Source organism: Eumetopias jubatus, unplaced genomic scaffold, assembly GCF_037043125.1.
Source record: "Eumetopias jubatus isolate StellerSeaLion01/CBP00866 unplaced genomic scaffold, mEumJub1_p1.0 scaffold_6, whole genome shotgun sequence".
Taxonomy (NCBI): domain Eukaryota; kingdom Metazoa; phylum Chordata; class Mammalia; order Carnivora; family Otariidae; genus Eumetopias; species Eumetopias jubatus.
Window position 1 is genome coordinate 96,229,504 of NW_028274812.1, and position 22,925 is coordinate 96,252,428.

Below are 22,925 nucleotides of genomic sequence, written 5' to 3' on the forward strand. Positions count from 1 at the left end.
AGAAAGGTAGTTCCTTTTTATTTTTATTTTTAAAAATCATTCTTCAAAAACAAAACAAAACAAAACACTCGAGTCTTCAGAGGCAGAATAGGGATGTGTCCAAATCTCTTTAAGATGACTACAGTTGACATTAAAAAAGACAACGTTGAGCAAGGCAAAAGAGAACATTCCTGTTAGTGCCAGGTACACCCACACCTGCAGACTGAATCCTTCAATGTAACAAGGAAACACAGCAGTGCTCCTTTGATTCCTTCCACTTCTGGAGGCCTGTCTTAACCAGTTCCTCTCTCTTCCATTTTACTCACCTCTTTCTCAGCTCTAACTGCCACAAGTTTGCTTTGTGCTGCAAGATATCAGAGAAAAGGAAGTCTGTATGGATCTAGAAATACGGAGTTAAAAGGAAGTTAGTGGCCAAATACACAGTTTATTCAGGATGCTCATTTGTCTAAATCTGGTCCTGCATGCAGGAATGGAGGTGGGTTCTTCTGCATGTTTTCAAAGCTTAGTTCTCATAGCAGAACTAAGAGGTTCCCACGGAGAGGGCTTTGGAGCATGCTCAGCAGACACAAGCTTGTCTTTACCATTTCACAGCAGGAGAACACAGTGGGCTCCGAGTCAGCCTGCCCGGGTTTGGATCCTGAGTCCACCGCGTGCTCCTGGGTGCAGAACCCTGAGCAAGCCATTTCATCCCTTAGCTTCCTTTTCCTCATGTGTGAAACAGAGAAAATAATGTATCTAGCTCACTTAAATGTTAAGACTAGATGAGATGTGACCAAAAATAAGCATTCAATAAATGCTAGCTGCCCTATAATTATTTGTAATTATTATAAGACTGTCTTGGAGGTGGCGGAGCAAGATGGCGGAGGAGTAGGAGACCTAGATTTCGTCTGGTCTCAGGAATTCAGCTGAATAGGGATCAAACCATTCTGAAAACCTACGAACTCAACAGGAGATCAAAGAGGAGAGTAGCAACAACTCTCCGAACAGAGAAGCGACCACTTACTGGAAGGTAGGACGTGCGGAGAAGTGAATCCGAGGCGATATTCGGGAGGCTAGACGGCGGGGGAGGGGCCTCCGCCGGCCGCTTCTGGCAAGTGCTAGAGCCGCGGAGCACAAAATCGGAACTTTTAGAAGTCGGCTCCACTGAGGGACTCGCTCCAGTGGCTAAGCGGGGGGTGGAATCCTCCCAGGACAGTGGGGTCTCAGGACCCTTGGGGTCACAGAAAAACTGGGGGAGCCTGAGTGCGCCAGAGCTCCCAGGTATCGGAGCGGGGAAGCCGGCTGCAGAGACGGAGCTGAGGCGTGGGCTCTCAGCTCGGGGTTGCCATAAACTGTGATCCGCGGCCCAGTCGGGCCACTGCTCCTGCAGCAGGGACCCAACAGGCGGCAGATCCGGGGAGACTCCCCTTCCTTCCCGGGGAGGAGCGGCGCGGGAACGCACCGCAGGGATCTGCTGGGTTTGGAGACTCCACACGGGGTCGGGTGCCAGAGATACAAGCGCTCGGTCACAGGCCGGGTGAGCACGGAGTGCAGCCGGAGACCAGGGACAAGGGAGTGACTGCTTTTCTCTGGGGGTGCACTGAGGAGCGGGGCCCGGAGTTCTCAGCTCCTCCAGGTGGAGATAGGGAGGCCACCATTTTTGCCCTGGTCCTCCAAGGCTGTACGGAGAGCTTGCAGGGAACAAAAGCTCCTGAGATCAAACCCGAGCAGCTTGCTTAGCCCAGACCGACAAGGGCGGGGCAATTCAGCCTCCGGCAAAGACATTTGGAAACCACAGCAACAGGCCCATCCCCCAGAAGATCAGCAGGAACAGCCAGCAAGCCAAGACCAAGTTTACCGATCAAGGAGAACGGGAGAACTCCAGCGCTAGGGGAATACTGCACATAGAATTCATGGCTTTTTTTTTTACCATGATTCATTAGTTCATCAAAGTTAATTTTGCTTAACTGTTTTTTTTCTTTTTCTTCTTTTTCCCTTTTTCAACCAACATCTTATCAATCTCTTTAAAAAAAAAAAACATTTTTTATTTTTCATTTTTAGAGTCATATTTTATCCCTTCATAGTAGTTACCCTTATTTTTGGCATATATATATAAGTTGTTCTCTCTTCAAAATTTTGAGATACAGTTTCTTCTAACAGATAAAAATATACCCTAAATCACTAGTGTATGGTTCTGTTCTAGTCTCCTGCCTGATCACATTCTCTCCCTTTTTTTTCTTTTTTTTTTAAATCTTCTTTCTTTTATCAAACAACTTCTTATCTTATCAAGTCCTTTTATAAAATCTTTTATAATTTTCATCTTTACAGTCATCTTCTATCCCTTCATTGTATCAACCCTTATTTTGTACATATATGTCTTTCTTCCTTTAAAATTTTAGGAGGCACTTTTTTCTAACAGACCAAAATACGCCCAAAATCTAGTGTGTGGCACTGATCTATGCACTAGCCTGATCATATTTGATCACATTCTGCTTTTTTTGTATTGTTCTGTTTTTGTTTTTATCTTTTTTTCTTTTTTCTTTTTTCTTTTCTCTTTCTTTTTTCTTTCTTTCCCTTTCTTTTCCCCTGGTTTCAGGTCTTTTCTGATTTGTATACAGTATATTTGCTGGGGACGTTGTAAACCTGTTAGCATTTTGTTCTCTCATTCATCTATTCTCCTCTGGACAAAATGACAAGATGAAAAAAATCACCTCAGCAAAAAGAACAAGACGTAGTACCGTCAGCCAGGGACCTACTCAATACGGACATTAGTACGATGTTGTACCTAGAGTTCAGAATCATGACTTTAAAGATACTAGCTGGGCTTGAAAAAAGCGTGGAAGTTATTAGAGAAACCCTTTCTGGAGAAATAAAAGAACTAAAATCTAACCAAGTCGAAATCAAAAAGGCTATTGATGAGGTGCAATCAAAAATGGGGGCACTAACTGCTAGGATAAATGAGGCAGAAGAGAGAATCAGTGCTATAGAAGACCAAATGATGGAAAGTAAAGAGGCTGAGAAAAAGAGGGAGAAACAACTACAGGATCACGAGGGCAGAATTCGAGAGATAAGTGATTCGATAAGACGAAACAACATTAGAATAATTGGGATCCCAGAAGAAGAAGAAAGAGAGAGAGGGGCAGAAGGTATATTGGAGCAAATAATAGCAGAGAACTTCCCTAATGTGAGGAAGGAAACAGGCATCAAAATCCAGGAGGCACAGAGAACCCCTCTCAAAATCAATAAAAATAGGTCAACACCCCGACATCTAATAGTAAAACTTACGAGTCTCAGAGACAAAGAGAAAATCCTGAAAGCAGCTCGGGAGAAGAGATATGTAACCTACAATGGTAAAAATATTAGATTGGCAACAGACCTATCCACAGAGACCTGGCAGGCCAGAAAGGACTAGCAAGATATCTTCAGAGCACTAAATGAGAAAAATATGCAGCCAAGAATACTATATCCAGCTAGGCTGTCATTGAAAATAGAAGGAGAGATAAAAAGCTTCCAGAACAAACAAAAACTAAAGGAATTTGCAAACACGAAACCAGCCCTCCAAGAAATATTGAAAGGGGTCCTCTAAGCAAAGAGAGAGCCTAAAAGCAGCAAAGATCAGAAAGGAACACAGACAACATACAGTAACAGTCACCTTACAGGCAATACAATGGCACTAAATTCACACCTTTCAATAGTTACCCTGAATGTAAATGGGCTCAATGCCACAATCAAAAGACACAGACTATCAGATTGGATTAAAAAACAAGACCCATCCATATGCTGTCTGCAAGAGACTCATTTTAGACCCAAAGACACCCTCAGATTGAAAGTGAGGGGGTGGAAAACCATTTACCATGCTAATGGACACCAAAAGAAAGCTGGGGTGGCAATCCTTATATCAGACAAACTAGATTTTAAAACAAAGACTGTAATAAGAGATGAGGAAGGACACTATATCCTACTTAAAGGGTCTATCCAACAAGAAGATCTAACAATTGTAAATATCTATGCCCCGAACATGGGAGCAGCCAATTATATAAGGCAATTAATAACAAAAGCAAAGAAACACATTGACAACAATACAATAATAGTGGGGGACTTTAACACCCCCCTAACTGAAATGGACAGATCATCTAAGCAAAAGATCAACAGGGAAATAAAGACTTTAAATGACACACTGGACCAAATGGACTTCACAGACATATTCAGAACATTCCATCCCAAAGCAACGGAATACACATTCTTCTCTAGTGCCCATGGAACATTCTCCAGAATTGATCACATCCTAGGTCACAAATCAGGTCTCAACCGGTACCAAAAGATTGGGATCATTCCCTGCATATTTTCAGACCACAATGCTTTGAAACTAGAACTCAATCACAAGAGGAAAGTCGGAAAGAACTCAAATACATGGAGGCTAAAGAGCATCCTACTAAAGAATGCATGGGTCAACCAGGAAATTAAAGAAGAATTAAAAAAATTCATGGAAACCAATGAAAATGAAAACACAACTGTCCAAAATCTTTGGGATACAGCAAAGGCAGTCCTGAGAGGAAAGTATATAGCAATACAAGCCTTTCTCAAGAAACAAGAAAGGTCTCAAATACACAATCTAACCCTACACCTAAAGGAGCTGGAGAAAGAACAGCAAATAAAGCCTAAACCCAGCAGGAGAAGAGAAATAATAAAGATCAGAGCAGAAATCAATGAAATAGAAACCAAAAGAACAGTAGAACAGATCAATGAAACTAGGAGCTGGTTCTTTGAAAGAATTAACAAGATTGATAAACCCCTGGCCAGACTTATCCAAAAGAAAAGAGAAATGACCCAAATCAACAAAATCATGAATGAAAGAGGAGAGATCACAACCAACACCAAAGAAATACAAACAATTATAAGAACATATTATGAGCAACTCTATGCCAGCAAATTAGATAACCTGGAAGAAATGGGTGCATTCCTAGAGATGTATCAACTACCAAAACTGAACCAGGAAGAAATAGAAAACCTGAACAGACCTATAACCACTAAGGAAATTGAAGCAGTCATCAAAAATCTCCCAAGAAACAAAAGCCCAGGGCCAGATGGCTTCCCAGGGGAATTCTATCAGACATTTAAAGAAGAATTAATACCTATTCTTCTGAAACTGTTCCAAAAAATAGAAATGGAAGGAAAACTTCCAAATTCATTTTATGAGGCCACCATTACCTTGATCCCAAAACCAGACAAAGATCCCATCAAAAAGGAGAACTACAGACCAATATCCTTGATGAACATGGATGCAAAAATTCTCACCAAAATACTAGCCAATAGGATCCAACAGTACATTAAAAGGATTATTCACCACGACCAAGTGGGATTTATCCCTGGGCTGCAAGGCTGGTTCAACATCCACAAATCAATCAACGTGATACAATACATTAACAAAAGAAAGAACAAGAATCATATGATCCTCTCAATAGATGCAGAAAAAGCATTTGACAATGTACAGCATCCTTTCTTGATCAAAACTCTTCAGAGTATAGGGATAGAAGGTACATACCTCAATATCATAAAAGCCATCTATGAAAAACCTACAGCGAATATCATTCTCAATGGGGAAAAGCTGAGAGCTTTTCCCCTAAGGTTAGGAACGCGGCAGGGATGTCCACTCTCACCACTGCTATTCAACATAGTATTAGAAGTCCTAGCCACAGCAATCAGACAACAAAAAGAAATCAAAGGCATCCAAATCGGCAAAGAGGAAGTCAAACTCTCACTCTTTGCAGATGATATGATACTTTATGTGGAAAACCCAAAAGACTCCACCCCAAAACTGCTAGAACTCATACAGGAATTCAGTCAAGTAGCAGGCTATAAAATCAATGCACAGAAATCAGTGGCATTCCTATACACCAACAACAAGACAGAAGAGAGACAAATCAAGGAGTCGATCCCATTCACAACTGCACCCAAAACAATAAGATACCTAGGAATAAATTTAACCAAAGAGGCAAAGGATCTGTACTCAGAAAACTATAAAATACTCAGGAAAGAAATTGAAGAAGACACAAAGAAATGGAAAAACGTTCCATGCTCATGGATTGGAAGAACAAACATTGTGAAGATGTCAATGCTACCTAGAGCAGTCTACACATTCAATGCAATCCCCATCAAAATACCATCCACTTTTTTCAAAGAAATGGAACAAATAATCCTAAAATTTGTATGGAACCAGAAGAGACCCCGAATAGCCAGAGGAATATTGAAAAAGAAAAGCAAAGCTGGCGGCATCACAATTCCGGACTTCCAGCTCTATTACAAAGCTGTCATCATCAAGACAGTATGGTACTGGCACAAAAACAGACCCATAGATCAATGGAACAGAATCGAGAGCCCAGAAATGGACCCTCAACTCTATGGTCAACTTATCTTTGACAAAGCAGGAAAGAATGTCCAGTGGAAAAAAGACAGTCTCTTCAACAAATGGTGTTGGGAAAATTGGACAGCCACATGCAGAAGAATGAAACTGGACCATTTCCTTACACCACACACAAAAATAGACTCCAAATGGTTGAAAGACCTAAACGTGAGACAGGAGTCCATCCAAATCCTAAAGGAGAACACAGGTAGCAACCTCCTCGACCTCAGCCGCAGCAACTTCTTCCTAGAAACATCACCAAAGGCACAGGAAGCCAGGGCAAAAATGAACTATTGGGATTTCATCAAGATAAAAAGCTTTTGCACAGCAAAAGAAACAGTCAACAAAACCAAAAGACAACCGACAGAATGGGAGAAAATATTTGCAAATAACATATCAGATAAAGGGCTAGTATCCAAAATCTATAAAGAACTTATCAAACTCAACACCCAAAGAACAAATAATCCAATCAAGAAATGGGCAGAAGACATGAACAGACATTTTCCCAAAGAAGACATCCAAATGGCCAACAGGCACATGAAAAAGTGCTCAACATCGCTCGGCATCAGGAAATCCAAATCAAAACCTCAATGAGATACCACCTCACACCCGTCAGAATGGCTAAAATTAACAAGTCAGGGAACGACAGATGTTGGCGGGTATGTGGAGAAAGGGGAACCCTCCTACACTGTTGGTGGGAATGCAAGCTGGTGCAACCACTCTGGAAAACAGTATGGAGGTTCCTCAAACAGTTGAAATTAGAGCTACCATTCGATCCAGCAATTGCACTACTGGGTATTTACCCCAAAAATACAAATGTAGGGACCCGAAGGGGTACGTGCACCCCAATGTTTATAGCAGCAATGTCCACCATAGCCAAACTGTGGAAGGAGCCAAGATGTCCATCGACAGATGAATGGATAAAGAAGAAGTGGTATATATACACAATGGAATATTATGCAGCCATCAAAAGGAATGAGATCTTGCCATTTGCAACGACGTGGATGGAACTGGAGGGTGTTATGCTGAGTGAAATAAGTCAATCAGAGAAAGACATGTATCATATGACCTCACTGATATGAGGAATTCTTAATCTCAGGAACAAACTGAGGGTTGCTGGAGTGGTCGGGGGTGGGAGGGATGGGGTGGCTGGGTGATGGACATTGGGGAAGATATTTGCTACGGTGAGCGCTGTGAATTGTGTAAGACTGTTGAATCACAGATCTGTACTTCTGAAACAAATAACGCAACGTATTTTAAGAAAAAAGAAAAAGAAGAAGATAGCAGGAGAGGAAGAATGAAGGGGAATAAGTCAGAGGGGGAGACGAACCAGGAGAGATGATGGACTCTGAAAAACAAACTGAGGTTTCTGGAGGGGAGGAGGGTGGGGGGATGGGTTAGCCTGGTGATGGGTATTGAGGAGGGCACATTCTGCATGGAGCACTGGGTGTTATGAACAAACAGTGAATCATGGAACACTACACCAAAACAAATTATGTAATATATGGTGATTAACATAACAATAAAAAATTAAAAAAAGAAAAAAGACTGGCTTGGATATATCAATGCAGATTATTTCCAGGTGAATTTATGGTCCAAGCAAGTGTTTTTCAAACTTCAGCAAACAACACATTAGCTAGTCATGAAGTCCCATGTTAGTGGGTAGTAGTCAGCATTGAAAACAATTAATGGAATAGAATTTTCCATTATATATATATATATACACACATATATATATAACATTATATGTGTATAGATGACATTGAAATAGAATTTTTCATTATATATATGTATATATGTGTGTGTGTATATATATATATGTATATATATATATGACATTGCACATAAAAAGCTAATGTAACATGCATTGCCTCCTGCGGTCTGGGGTCAAATGAGTTTGAAAAATAATGCTTCTAAGCCAAACAAAATCTTCCATAACTGCCTCTCAGCCCTATTCCATTCAGCTCCTTTTAAGTAGAGTAAGCAGAAGCTCAAGAATTTTGGAAAGGAGCTGCACTGATGGATCATTTTGATAATGCATGAGCATGCCACAGTGATGTGAGAAGTCAGGATGCAAACATGTTAAGAGAAATGGTTCATTCAAAACTGTGGTTGTGTTTCTTCTCAAGTACGTGGAGCAGAGGATAAAGGTTTGTTAGAACTAGCCAGGCCGAAGGACTTAGTTCTTGTTTTGGTTTGAAACTTTTCGTGTTAATTCAAGAACTGTGATGGAAGGCCTATTCTTCAAACCTATCACCTGAAACTCCTATTTTTAGTAGGTAACATTTGAAAAGAAAATGTCATGATGTTTAGTCTAAGGGAGCAAAGAAAGCAGAAGAGTTTTGAATTTTCATTTTTCCAAAACATTACATAGTACTTTGATGTTTATGGCTTTTTAAATGTCCATTTCTGCTGTTTTTCTACAAATGCTTTTTGTTGTATACAGGTTACAGCAGCTAAGTACAATGCAAGTAAAGTATAACAATGATTAAAAACACATGGGGTGGGGAGGAGCAAGATGGCGGAGGAGTAGGAGACCTAAATTTCATCTGGTCCCAGGAATTCAGCTACATAAGGATCAAACCATTCTGAACACCTACGAACTCAAGCAGAAGATTGAAGAAAAGAATAGCAGCAGCTCTCTGAACAGAAAAGCGACCACTTTCTGGAAGGTAGGACGTGTGGAACAGTGAATCTGAGGTGATATTCAGGAAGATAGACAGCAGGGGAGGGGGCCTCCGTCGGCCGCTTCTGGCAAGTGATAGAGCCAGGGAGCACAAAATCGGAACTTTTAGAAGTCGGCTCCCCTGAGGGACGTCACTCCAGCGGCTAAGCGGAGGTTGCAGGACAGTGTGGTCTCAGGACCCTTGGGGTCACAGAAAGACCGTGGGTGCCTGAGTGCGGCAGAGCTCCCAGGTATTGGAGCAGGGAAGCCAGCTGCAGAGACGGAGCCGACGTGTGGGCTCTCAGTTCGGGGTTGCCATAAACTGTGATCGGCGACAGTAGGGCCACTGCTCCTCCAGCAGGGACCCAATAAGTGGCAGATCTGGGGAGACTCCCCTTCCTCCCCCGGGAGGAGCGGCGTGGGAGCGCACCGCAGGGATCTGCTGCGTCTGGAGACTCCACACGGGGTCGTGCACCAGAGATAGAAACGCTCAGTCCCAGGCGGGGTGAGCATGGAGTGCGGCCGGAGACCGGGGACACAGGAGTAATTGACTGCTTTTCTCTGGGGGCGCACTGAGGAGCAGGGCCCCGAGCTCACGGCTCCTCCTGAGCGCAGATTGGGAGGCTGCCATTTTCACTCTCGTCCTCCAAAGCTGTAGGAAAGCTTGTAGGGAACAAAAGCTCCTGAGAGCAAACCCGCAGATTACTAAGCCCAGACCGGCAAGGGCGGGGCAATTCCGCCTCTGGCAAAGACATTTGGGAACGACGGCAACAGAACCCTCCCCCAGAAGATCAGCAAGAACAGCCAGCCAAGACCAAGTTTACTGATCAATGAGAATGGCAGAACTCCAGCGCTAGGGGAATACTGCACATAGAATTCATGGCTTTTTTCCCATGATGCTTTAGTCTTTCAAAGTTAATTTTTTTTTAATTTTTCTTTTTCCCTTTTTCAACCAACATCTTATCAATCCCTTTTTTAAAAAAATCTTTTTTATTTTTCATTTTTAGAGTCATATTCTATCCCTCCATAGTAGTTAACCTTATTTTTGGTGTATGTATGTGTGTATATATATATATATATATATATATATATATATATATATATATATATATTGTTCTCTTTTTAAAATTTTGAGATACAGTTTCTTCTAACAGACCAAAATATACCTTAAATCTCTAGTGTATGGCTTTGTTCTAGTCTCCTGCCTGATCACATTCTCTCCCTTTTTTTTTCTTAATCCTCTTCTTTCTTTTTTCAACCAACTTCTTATCTTAATTCCTTTTATAAAATCTTTTATAATTTTCATCTTTACAGTCATATTCCATCCCTTCATTGTACTTACCCTTATTTTTGTACATATATAAGTTTTTCTTACTTTAAAATTTTGGGAGGCACTTTCTTCTAACAGACCAAAATATGCCCAAAATCTAGTGTGTGGCACTGATCTATGCACCAGCCTGATCATATTTGATCATATTCTGTTTTTTGTTTGTTTGTTTTTATCTTTTCTTTTTTCTTTTTTCTTTCTTTCCTTTTCTTTCCCCCCGGTTTCAGGTCTCTTCTGATTTGTTTAGTGTATATTTTTCTGGGGTCATTATTACCCTGTTAGCATTTTGTTCTCTCATTCGTCTATTCTCCTCTGGACAAAATGACAAGATGGAAAAGTATCACCTCAAAAAAAAAAAACCAAGAGGCAGTAATGACTGCCAGGGACCTAATCAATACAGCCATTAGTAAGATATTGGAACTAGGGTTTAGAATGATGATTATAAAGATACTAGCTAGGCTTGATAAAAGCATGGAAGATATTAGAGAAACCCTTTCTCGAGAAATAAAAGAACTAAAATCTAACCAAGTCAAAATCAAAAAGTCTATTGAGGTGCAATAAAAAATGGAGGCTTTAACTGCTAGGACAAATGAGGCAGAAGAGAGAATTAGTGATATAGAAGACCAAATGATGGAATATAAAGAAGCTGAGAAAAAGAGAGATAAACAACTGCTGGATCACGAGGGCAGAATTTGAGAAATAATTGATACCATAAGATGAAACACTATTAGAATAACTGGTATCCCAGAAGAAGAAGAAAGAGAGAGGGGGCAGAAGGTATATTGGAGCAAATTATAGCAGAGAACTTCCCTAATGTGGGGAAGGAAACAGGCATCAAAATCCAGGAGGCACAGAGAACCCCCCTCAAAATCAATAAAAATAGGTCAACACCCCGACATCTAATCGAAAAACTTACAAGTCTCAGAGAAAGCAGCTCAAGAGAAGAGATCTGTAACCCACAATGGTAGAAACATTAGATTGGCAACAAACCTATCCACAGAGACCGGGTAGGCCAGGAAGGACTGGCATGATATATTCAGAGCACTAAACGAGAAAAATATGCAGCCAAGAATACTATATCCAGCTAGGCTGTCATTGACAATAGAAGGAGAGATAAAAATCTTCCAGGACAAACAAAAACTAAAGGAATTTGCAAACACAAAACCAGCCCTCCAAGAAATCTTGAAAGGGGTCCTCCAAGGAAAGAGAGAGCTTAATAGTAACATAGACCAGAAAGGAACCCAGACAATATACAGTAACAGTCACCTTAGAGGCAATACAATGGCACTAAATTCATATCTTTCAATAGTTACCCTGAATGTAAATAGGCTAAATGCCCCAATCAAAAGACACAGACTATCAGATTGGATTAAAAAACAAGACCCATTGATATGCTGTCTGCAAGAGACTCATTTTAGACCCAAGACAACCACAGATTGAAAGTGGAGGGGGGAACAATTTACCATGCTAATGGACACCAAAAGAAAGCTGGGGTGGCAATCTTTATATCAGACAGATTAGATTTTAAAGTAAAGACTATAATAAGAGATGAGGAAGGACACTATATCCTACTTAAAGGGTCTATCCAACAAGAAGATCTAACAATTGTAAATATCTATTCCCCTAACATGGGAGCAGCCAATTATATAAGCCAATTAATAACAAAAGCAAAGAAACACATCAACAACAATACAATAATAGTGGGGGACTTTAACACCCACCTCATGAAATGGACAGATCATCTAAGCAAAAGATCAACAGGGAAATAAAGACTTGAAATGACACACTGGACCAAATGGACTTCACAGATATATTCAGAACATTCCATCTCAAAGCAACAGAATACACATTCTTCTCTAGTGCCCATGGAACATTCTCCAGAATTGATCACATCCTAGGTCACAAATCAGGTCTCAACTGGTACCAAAAGATTGGGACCATTCCCTGCATATTTTCAGACCACAATGCTTTGAAACTAGAAGTCAATTAGAAGAAGAAAGTTGGAAAGAACTCAAATACATGGAGGCTAAAGAGCATCCTACTAAAGAATGAATGGGTCAACCAGGAAATTAAAGAATTAAAAAAATTCATGGAAACCAATGAAAATGAAAACACAACTGTTCAAAATCTTTGGGAAGCAGCAAAGGCAGTCCTAAGAGGAAAGTATATAGCAATACAAGCCTTTCTCAAGAAACAAGAAAGGTCTCAAATACACAACGTAACCCTACACCTAAAGGAGCTAGAGAAAGAACAGCAAATAAAGCCTAAACCCAACAGGGAAAGAGAAATAATAAAAATCAGAGCAGAAATCAATGAAATAGAAACCAAAAGAACAGTAGAACAGATCAACGAAACTAGGAGCTGGTTCTTTGAAAGAATTAACAAGATTGATAAACCCCTCACCAGACTTATCAAAAAGAAAAGAGAAATGACCCAAATAAATAAAATCATGAATGAAAGAGGAGAGATCACAACCAACACCAAAGAAATACAAACAATTATAAGAACATTTTATGAACAACTCTATGCCAGCAAATTAGATAATCTGGAAGAAATGGGTGCATTCCTAGAGATGTATAAACCACAAAACTGACCCAGGAAGAAATAGAAAACCTGAACAGACCTATAACCACTAAGGAAATTGAAGTAGTCATCAAAAATCTCCCAAGAAACAAAAGCCCAGGGCCAGATGGCTTCCCAGGGGAATTCTATCAAACATTTAAAGAAGAATTAATACCTATTCTTCTGAAACTGTTCCAAAAATTAGAAATGGAAGGAAAACTTCCAAACTCGTTTTATGAGGCCACCATTACCTTGATCCCCAAACTAGAAAAAGACCCCATCAAAAGGGAGAATTACAGACCAATATCCTTGATGAATATGGATGCAAAAATTCTCACCAAAATACTAGCCAATAGGATCCAACAGTACATTAAAAGGATTATTCACCACGACCAAGTGGGATTTATCCCTGGGCTGCAAGGTTGATTCAACATCTGCAAATCAATCAATGTGATACATTAATAAAAGAACAAGAACCATATGATCCTCTCAATAGATGCAGAAAAAGCATTTGTCAAAGTACAGCATCCTTTCTTGATCAAAACTCTTCAGAGTATAGGGATAGAGAGTACATACCTCAATATCATAAAAGCCATCTATGAAAAACCCATAGCAAATATCATTCTCAATGGGGAAAACCTGAGAGCTTTCCACCTAATGTCAGGAACACCGCAGGGATGTCCACTATCACCACTGTTATTCATAACAGTCTTAGAAGTCCTAGCCACAGCAATCAGACAACAAAAAGAAATAAAAGGCATCTGAATCAGCAAAGAAGAAGTCAAACTCTCACTCTTTGCAGATGATATGATACTTTATGTGGAAAACCCAAAAGACTCCACCCCAAAACTGCTAAAACTCATACAGGAATTCAATAAAGTGGCAGGATATAAAATCAATGCACAGAAATCAGTGGCATTCCTATACACCAACAAGACAGAAGAGAGAGAATTTAAGGCATCAATCCCATTTACAATTGTATCCAAAACCATAAGATACCTAGGAATAAATCTAACCAAATAGGCAAAGAATCTGTACTCAGAAAACTATAAAATACTCATCAAAGAAATTGAGGAAGACACAAAGAAATGGAAAAACGTTCCATGCTCATGAATTGGAGGAACAGATATTGTGAAGATGTCAATGCTACCTAGAGCAATCTACAAATTCAATGCAATCCCTATCAAAATACCATCCACTTTTTTCAAACAAATGGAATAAATAATCCTAAAATTTGTATGGAACGAGAAAAGACCCCGAATAACCGGAGGAATGTTGAAAAAGAAAAGCAAAGCTGGTGGCATCACAATTCCGGACTTCAAGCTCTCTTACAAACCTGTCATCATCAAGACAGTATGGTACTAGCACAAAAACAGACACATAGATCAATGGAACAGAATAGAGAGCCCAGAAATGGACCCTCAACTCTATGGTCAACTAATCTTCAACAAAGCAGGAAAGAATGTCCAGTGGAAAAAAGACAGTCTCTTCAACAAATGGTGTTGGGAAAATTGGACAGCCATATGCCAAAGAATGAACTGGACCATTTCCTTACACCACACACAAAAACAGACTTAAAATGGTTGAAAGACCTGTGAGACAAGAGTCCTTCAAAATCCTAAAGGAGAACACAGGCAGCATCCTCTTCGACCTGAGCCACAGCAACTTCTTCCTAGAAACATTGCCAAAGGCAAGGGAAGTAAGGACAAAAATGAACTATTCGGGCTTCACCAAGATAAAAAGCTTTTGCACAGCAAAAGAAACAGTCAACAAAACCAAAAGACAACAGACAGAATGGGAGAAGATATTTGCAAATGACATATCAGATAAAGGGCTAGTATCCAAAATCTATAAAGAACTTCTTAAACTCAACACCCAAAGAACAAATGATCCAATCAAGAAATGGGCAGAAGACATGAGCAGACATTTATCCAAAGAAGACATCCAAATGGCCAACAGACACATGAAAAAGTGCTCAACATCGCTCAGCATCAGGAAAATCCAAATCAAAACCTCAATGAGATACCACCTCACACCAGTCAGAATGGCTAAAATTAACAAGTCAGGAAATGACAGATGTTGGCGGGGATGGAGAAAGGGGAAGCCTACTACACTGTTGGTGGGAATGCAAGCTGGTGCAACCACTCTGGAAAACAGTATGGAGGTTTCTCAAAAAGTTTAAAATATAGCTATCATACAATCTAGCAATTGCACTACTCGGTATTTACCCCAAAGATACAAATGTAGGGATCCAAAGGGGTACATGCACCCCGATGTTTATAGCAGTAATGTCCACAATAGCGAAACTATGGAAAGAACCAAGATGTCCATCAACAGATGAATGGATAAAAAAGAAGTGGTGTATCTATATACAGTGGAATATTATGCAGCTATCAAAAGGAATGAAATCTTGCCATTTGCAATGACGTGGATGGAACTGGAGGGTATTATGCTGAGCGAAAGAAGTCAATCAGAAAGACATGTGTCATATGACCTCAGTGATAAGAGGAATTCTTAATCTCAGGAAACCAACTGAGGGTTGCTGGAGTGGTGGGGGGTGGGAGGCAATGGGTGGCTGGGTGATAGACATTGGGGAAGGTATGTTCTACGATGAGCACTGTGAATTGTGTAAGACTGTTGAATCACAGACCTGTACCTCTGAAACAAATAATACATTTATGTTAAAAAAAAAAAAAGATAGCAGGAAGGGAAAAATGAACGGGGGGAAATCGGAGGGGGAGATGAACCATGAGAGACTACGGACTCTGAGAAACAAACTGAGGGTTCTGGAGGGGAGGGTGGTGGGGGGATAGGTTAGTCCGGTGATGGGTATTAAAGAGGGCACATACTGCATGGAGCACTGGGTGTTATATGCAAACAGTGAATCATGGAACACTACATCAAAAACTAATGATGTAATGTATGGTGATTAACATAACATAATAATAATAAAAAAAAAACACATGGGAGAAAACCAGGTTTGGAACTAGAATTAGGTTGTCAGGAATGGCATTTTTAGGAACTGAGTTATCGCTGACCTATAGGATTTTCATATTTTTTCCCCCAGATATCATTTAATATGGAGAAACCCACTTATAAATTACCATGGTAATATAACTGTATGTATTTCTGCTGGTTTAAATTTATATGGTATTTCCTTCTGTAATGCTATGAGCCATTCATTATAAGTAGCTTTAGTTCTAACAGAATTAGCCACCTAATATCAATCAGAGAAGAAGATTATTTACAGAATATAACTCAACACATGTAGAGTTACAATTTTCCACTCTGTATCATGATTTCAATTGAATATGAAATTTGATTTGAAATAGTGCTAATCACAGAAATTGTAGAAATTCCACAGAGACCTCGTTTGAATTAAAACCATACACTCTGAGTTGGGTATCTATTACCTAATACACAACAAATCACAATTTTGATCACATTAATTAATGTGTTTCTCTTTAGTATCTAAGAAAAAAAGAAAACATTTAAAATCTGTGTATCTATGTATGGTTAAATTGGTATGGTATAGACATATTCATATCTGTATCTGTCAAATTTATGGGTAACTATAATTATCTCATTTGCAGTAAAAGAGTAAACATCTATTATTTTCTCCTGGGAATGGTATTTGCAGGTTCCGTGGTTACAATGAGGAGCCAACGGGCCTGGGGGTATTTTAAGACATGGATAGTTATAAGGACAAACCCTTGAAGATGGATGATAGAAAAGTCTGAATTAGTATGTAATCACATCCTTAGATTTTTTTCTCTAAGACTCATACACATATCCCTGTCAACCATTTGCTCATTCTGAGGCTCTGGATACATTAGTTAAATTCCTAAATCTCAGTTTTTTTATTCTTAAAATTGGGTAAATAATACATTTAAAAATGTGTTTCCATCTTCTCATTACAGGTAGATCAGCAGACATGTTAAGACCAAGAGTAGAAAAACTAAATCCAATAGTCAATGTTTTACAGAGGTTGGGACAGCTGTATTAGATTATTAAATTAATGATTGCCCAAAGAATCCAACCTTAAAAATATATATATCCTTTTATAGTTTCCTCTCACAGTGATTCTGGATTTGGCCATGGGACTTTCTCTGTCCAATGAGACAACAGCAAATGTGACAGAGGCAGACAATTGATAAGTACATGCAGATAGGTGCGTAGCTGCTAGGAATGCTGCTGTCACCCGTGTTAGAGTCCAGGGTCAACTGCTAAAGAGGACACATGGGGGAGAATCATGCATCCCAACCAGTAGCACTTGCTGGACACCATCTTGGACTACCTGGCCTCAGCTGAGTAGCTGACAGTAGCTACTTGAGTGGCCCCCAAGCAAGACCATCAGAAGAATCACCCAACTAAGCTAAGCCCATTGTGCAAAATTATGAGCCAATAAACGGTTATTTTAAGCTACTACATTTTGGTGGTGTTATTCACAATAGATAACTGACATATTCAGTAATCTTGTAGGATAAACCTTGCATGCTGTTGATATTTAAATCAGTAAATGATACCTAGGAGTGACCAATCATAGACATTAAAAAACATCTACCGCTCACATATAAATGAGTAAAAGAGCAAATACACAACACACAATCAGAAAATATATTTTAAAATGGAATAGCAGGGGCACCTGGGCAGCTCAGTCAGTTGGGCGTCTACCTTCGGCTCAGGTCATGATCCCGTGGTCCTAGGATCAAGCCCCACGTCAGGCTCCTTGCTCAGCAGGGAGTCTGCTTCTCCCTCTGCCTCCTCAACTGGTGCCCACATCCCTCTGCCTCCTCAACCTGCACCCCTTGTGCTCTCTTTCTCATTCACTCACTGTCTCTCTCTCTCTCAAATAAATAAAATCTTTTTTAAAAAACAAAAAACATGGAATAGCAAACAAGGTTGTCTTTGTTAAATTTTCTATGCTAGATTATTATTTTGTGCTGCATAGACAAAAAAAAAGTGTATAATTTACTGCATATATATATAACTTACCAAAACATGATCTTCTATGAAGCATATGTTGGAAAATCTTGCACAGAGATTCTTCACTTTGTGTAATGGTCCTACAGCTGCAGTGTACTTGAAGGACTGTCCCAAAGGTACCAATGTAAGCTGCTTTGCAGTCATCACTTCCCGAGCAAATGAGATCCTGCTGGCTTAAGGTACTGATGCAGAGCTCATCTTCATGGCACTTTCTAGTCACATGCTGCCAGCATTTTGACTGAAATGTTCTATAGCGCCTCCTAGAAAGAATCAAGAAATGGGATTAGTCTGAATAATATTATCTTGCAATAGTATGTGGTGCTGCCTCACCTAATGAAAGATTGACATCAAGCAAAAGGCCTTCTAAATGCCAATACATAGCTGAAAACAAAGTCAATACATACAAGCATCCCAATAGAGACTGTCCAAGTAGAGAAACATTGTGAATTGTTTTCCTTTTGCAATGAAGACAGAGACTAAGTTTAGGATTCCCTGGTTGAATCATCCTTCACTACTAATTTTATTTCAATGGGTGATGATTTGCAGTATGAACTACTTGGTGGAATTATTAGCAGTATTTCTGAGGCAGAATGTGCTTTTATGGCTAGCCTTTGGCCACTGTCTCACACCAAGTGATTTCATATAAGGCTCTTGATCTTTCCAGCCAGTTCTCCCACAGGATGGAAGGTACTGTACTCTTTTTCTCAATATTTCTGAGCAGAATAATTAGAATTTATAAAATACTTTGAACTCCTCTGGCAGCAAGAGCTAATTTAAAGTAAAAATTAGGAGTTTATTTAATGACTGAGATAATCCATTAGAAGGACATCAATTCATAACTTTTCTGACTGCATATTTGATTCATGCTATATTAGCTTTGAAATATAAAGTCTGGATAAAGTACAATAATTTCATTTTCAAAACTTTCACAGAAAGAAGATATCCTCAGTGGAACCGAGGATATTAATCCTCCTACTTAATATTTATCACCTAAAATTACTTCTTGCCCTTTCTGAATAGATCACCATCAAACAAGCATGAAAACCCTCTGAGTAAATAGACATTTATCATGAGCTTATTTGTCCACATGGTGCTGCTTAAATCCATAAATATTATTTTTAATAATCTCATATTTTAAGTAACCTTAAAGTAATCAGCTTTTTAATGTAATGGAAAAATAATTAGTATCTGTTAAAATTTATATTTAAGAAAATCCTACAAAAGTTTTGAGCCAGAAGAACAAATATGTTCCTTTAATGCAATTAAAGGTTATATGGAAAATATCATGTAAATATAAGTGTTGACAGTGTGGATTATCATTTATGAGTTGATAGAGAATAGATTTGTAACTCGGTGCCATTTATTCATTTTTAAATATGTATTTTGCTACAGTTAAGTTGTGTGAGTTATCTACTCATGGAAGTTATTTCATTCAGAAAATTGTTGTGAAATTCTGCAAAAAATGCTGAATTAAAGGATATTTTAAAATTAAAAAAATCAGGGATGCCTGGGTGGCTCAATTAGTTAAGCATCTGCCTTTGGCTCAGGTCATGGTCCCAGGGTCCTGGGATTGAGCCCCACATCGGGCTCCCTGCTCCGCGGGGAGCCTCCTTCTCCCTCTGCCTGCCGCTCCCCCTGCTTGTGCTCTCTCTCGCTCTGCCAAATAAATAAATAAAACTTTAAAAAATTAAATTAAATTAAAAAACCATAAAATTAGTACACATTACCTACATGATTTGAAAAAGATTTAAATATGGCAAAAAATATTTTATATGATAGAAATTGTTTCAGGTTTAAATGTTTTGCTGTATAATGTTTTGTTACCTTATTTTCTTGATATTCTGCTTTCTTGATATTCTATGTTGTTTTTTGTTCAAACAATTATTTAAAGGTAATTTTTAAAATGGAATTATTTTGGGCGCCCGGCTGGCTCAGTTGTTTGAGCGACTGCCTTCACTCAGGTCATGATCCTGGAGTCCTGGGACCAAGTCCCGCATCGGGATCCTTGCTCAACGGGGAGTCTGCTTCTCCCTCTGACCCAACCCCTCATGCTCTCTCTCAAATAAATAAATAAAATCTTTAAAAAAAATAAAATGGCATTATTTTATTTTCATTTTTGCTATTGATTTCCAGTTACATTACGAAATGTAAAGAATGTGGTTGGTATAATTTCTGCACGTGGATTTGTGACCTAATATGTCATCAGATTTTGTAAGTACTCCATGGCACTTAAAATAAGTGTGTACTTTGCAGATTTTTATTTTTAAAAAGTAGAATTTTTTTAAGCAAATATTTTTTCACTACTTTCTTGAGTTCATGAAAATATGAAAATGTTTCATATTTGAAAATATGAAATATATATGAAATATATGAAAATATAATGTATTATATGAAAATATAATGTATTATTTTCTGTAAGCGCCTAAACATTTATAATTGGCAAAACATAATCTCATCTCTCAGTATACATCTATATGAGACAAAATTTATTGAAAAAATGGTCTTTATACAGCCTTCTTTGGCCTTTTCAAATAAATAAAGGAGTTTCAAAACCTCTCCTGTTCTGAAGAATCTGGAACAGGGACAGAAGTTTTATTTTAAGACCCAAAGGCTCTTCTCTCTGTACATATAAGCTCTTTGGCAAAAAAGGTAGCAGATGAAGGACTTAACATCCTCACTGAAGAATTTGGATTTTTTCCACCTGAATTACATTAACAATAAGTGAATATAAATCCTGGAAATCTCCCTAAGGCAAAATTTGCTTGAGAAAATGACAGGATTTGTCTTTTCACCTTGACTACTAATATTGCATATTTCCACCGCCTCTATAAAATATTCATTAAGGGATTATTTGTGCACAGTGAAAAGAAATCTAAAGTACACAGTTCTTATTTTTTGAATTAATCCATGAAAGACAGAAATTATACAAGAAGAGACATGTATATGTACATTAAAAATCATAAAAGTTAATTGCAAGCTATTCAAAGGTGGAGGGAAACAGGATGACATCCTTTAAGGGACTCTGGTTTTGCAGACTGTGCACCAAGCATTTCAGAGAGGTGCTTAAACCCAGGAGTCCTGGTGGAGAAAAATTACCAACTCTGTACCAATCAATCTGAGAAGGTGTTGACGCCAAGGTGAGTTTTTTCAGGAGTGTGTGCTTCAGAATCCATCAGGGGTCTTCTCAAGGACTCTAACTGCAGATCCCATCACTTGCCATTAAAATACTTAATTTGATAGGGAAGCTTAGATATAGGACATTCTGAAAGAATGCAAATAACTTTAGGATAAGGAGGTAGTATCCTATAGTCTTGGCACTGGTATCAGGTGAAGCTGGATACCCATTCATGGAGACATCTAGTATTTTTACAGGGATTGTTTTAAAAAAAGTTTTCCTGGCTCGTTAAAATATTACTAGTTTTCATTGTTAGTGTAGATAGATGATTGACAGATAGATATAAATATTCCATTTGTGATGATAAAAATAGTGTAATCAAACATTTTCATCCTATTTCATTGACTATAGGAAATACCATTATCTTATTATAACTAAAATAACTTGTTGGAAATTAAATTATTGTTTTAATTTCATAAATATTTTCTTGTCATTGAGCTTAAGACTCATTCCAAAGCTGTTAGGGATATTAAAATGTGTAAGAAAAAATTGCATCTTAGAGTCAATGAAATACAATATTTCACTAAATAAGAACTTTTTTCACTAAATAAGGATATCTAAATTGCATTGTAAGATATTTTTATCATTAATTTTATTATTCACTCACGAGATATAGTTAAAAAGCCTCAAAATAACTGATAAACTTCTATAAAATAGAACCTTCAATAAGACATTCTCAAGAACTTTGGCCATCTATGTGATAATTTGAAACAAAAAATACACCAATGTTCTAGCACTCTGCTTAGATCACTACCCCTTATCTTACAGAATGTGTGTTGTAGGAAAGCAATTGTCTTTTTTGATGAATATTTATAAGATCTGGAGCTACTCTGAAAGTTGGAATGGCAGAGTAAAGGAGTGGAGATAGTTAAAATCTAAAAGAAAGCAGTTTACCAAGAATCCATCCCTTCAGGCAGTTGATATTATATCTTTCAGCTCACTTGCCAATGGTCAAAGCAAGGTGACAAATGTGACAATCCTTGCTCTGAGCTATCACACACTATACTACTCTTCCACATTAAATGTTTATTTTGATCTTTAAGTGATTTTGCTATTTAAGGAGTTTTATTTATTTAAATGAAATTAAATAAAATTCAAGACACTGGGCAAATTGATATGAAGAATTATTCCAAAAAGAAGCAAAAGATGAAACCATAGATTATATGTTTAATGTTGGTTGTTTAGATAAAGCTCCTTTAACCTGGTAACATCAATGTTACAAATCATTTTGATTCATCAGATTTATTCAGTACTCTCATTCTTTTCTGTATTTTCTTACTCGTCCAAAGAGGCCCACTTAACTGTGGATTTCTTACCACACAAAAGATAAATTCATCTTGAATATACAAGGAAATGTGTTAATGAAGACTGCAGTGAGGAAAAGAAAAAAGCCAGTGTTGAATTAGATTTATGGTTCCCAAGAGTAATTACTTGCAAAGGTTCCATCTAGTCTCAGCTAGCAGCAAGAGTGGAAGTTTTAATAAGTGAGCCAGATCATTCATACCTCTGCTCAAAATCCTCCAAAACCCCTCCATTTTCCTGGGAGTAAAAACCAAGTCCTTAGTGTCCCTCTAGGTCCTATGTGATCTAGGCCTGCCTACCCCCCATGCCAGTTTAATGTCTAACTGCATCTCCTATTGCTCTCCCCCATGTGTGCTCGACCTTCATTACTTTTTGGACATGCCCTGTTTCTTCCTGCCTCTTCCTTCCAGCACTGGCTGATCTGTTTGGTATCTCTTTTTTCAGATGCTGACTGAGAGAGGCTCACTCTCCCACTTTAAATCTGGTAAAATGCTCCCTACTCGGACCACACCGTTCACATTGCAACTCT

The 22,925-nt window shown here is 38.6% G+C and overlaps 1 protein-coding gene across 1 annotated transcript in view; it reads right to left on the reverse strand.

Annotated features, from left to right (window-relative positions):
• Nucleotides 1–22,925, reverse strand: part of GFRAL (GDNF family receptor alpha like) — a 73,463-nt gene that overhangs the window by 29,203 nt on the left and 21,335 nt on the right. Inside the window, exon 7 of the mRNA XM_088024345.1 lies at nt 17,929–18,179. Within this exon, the coding sequence (XP_087880471.1) occupies nt 17,929–18,179 (251 nt within the window). The remainder of the gene's footprint in view (nt 1–17,928; nt 18,180–22,925) is intronic.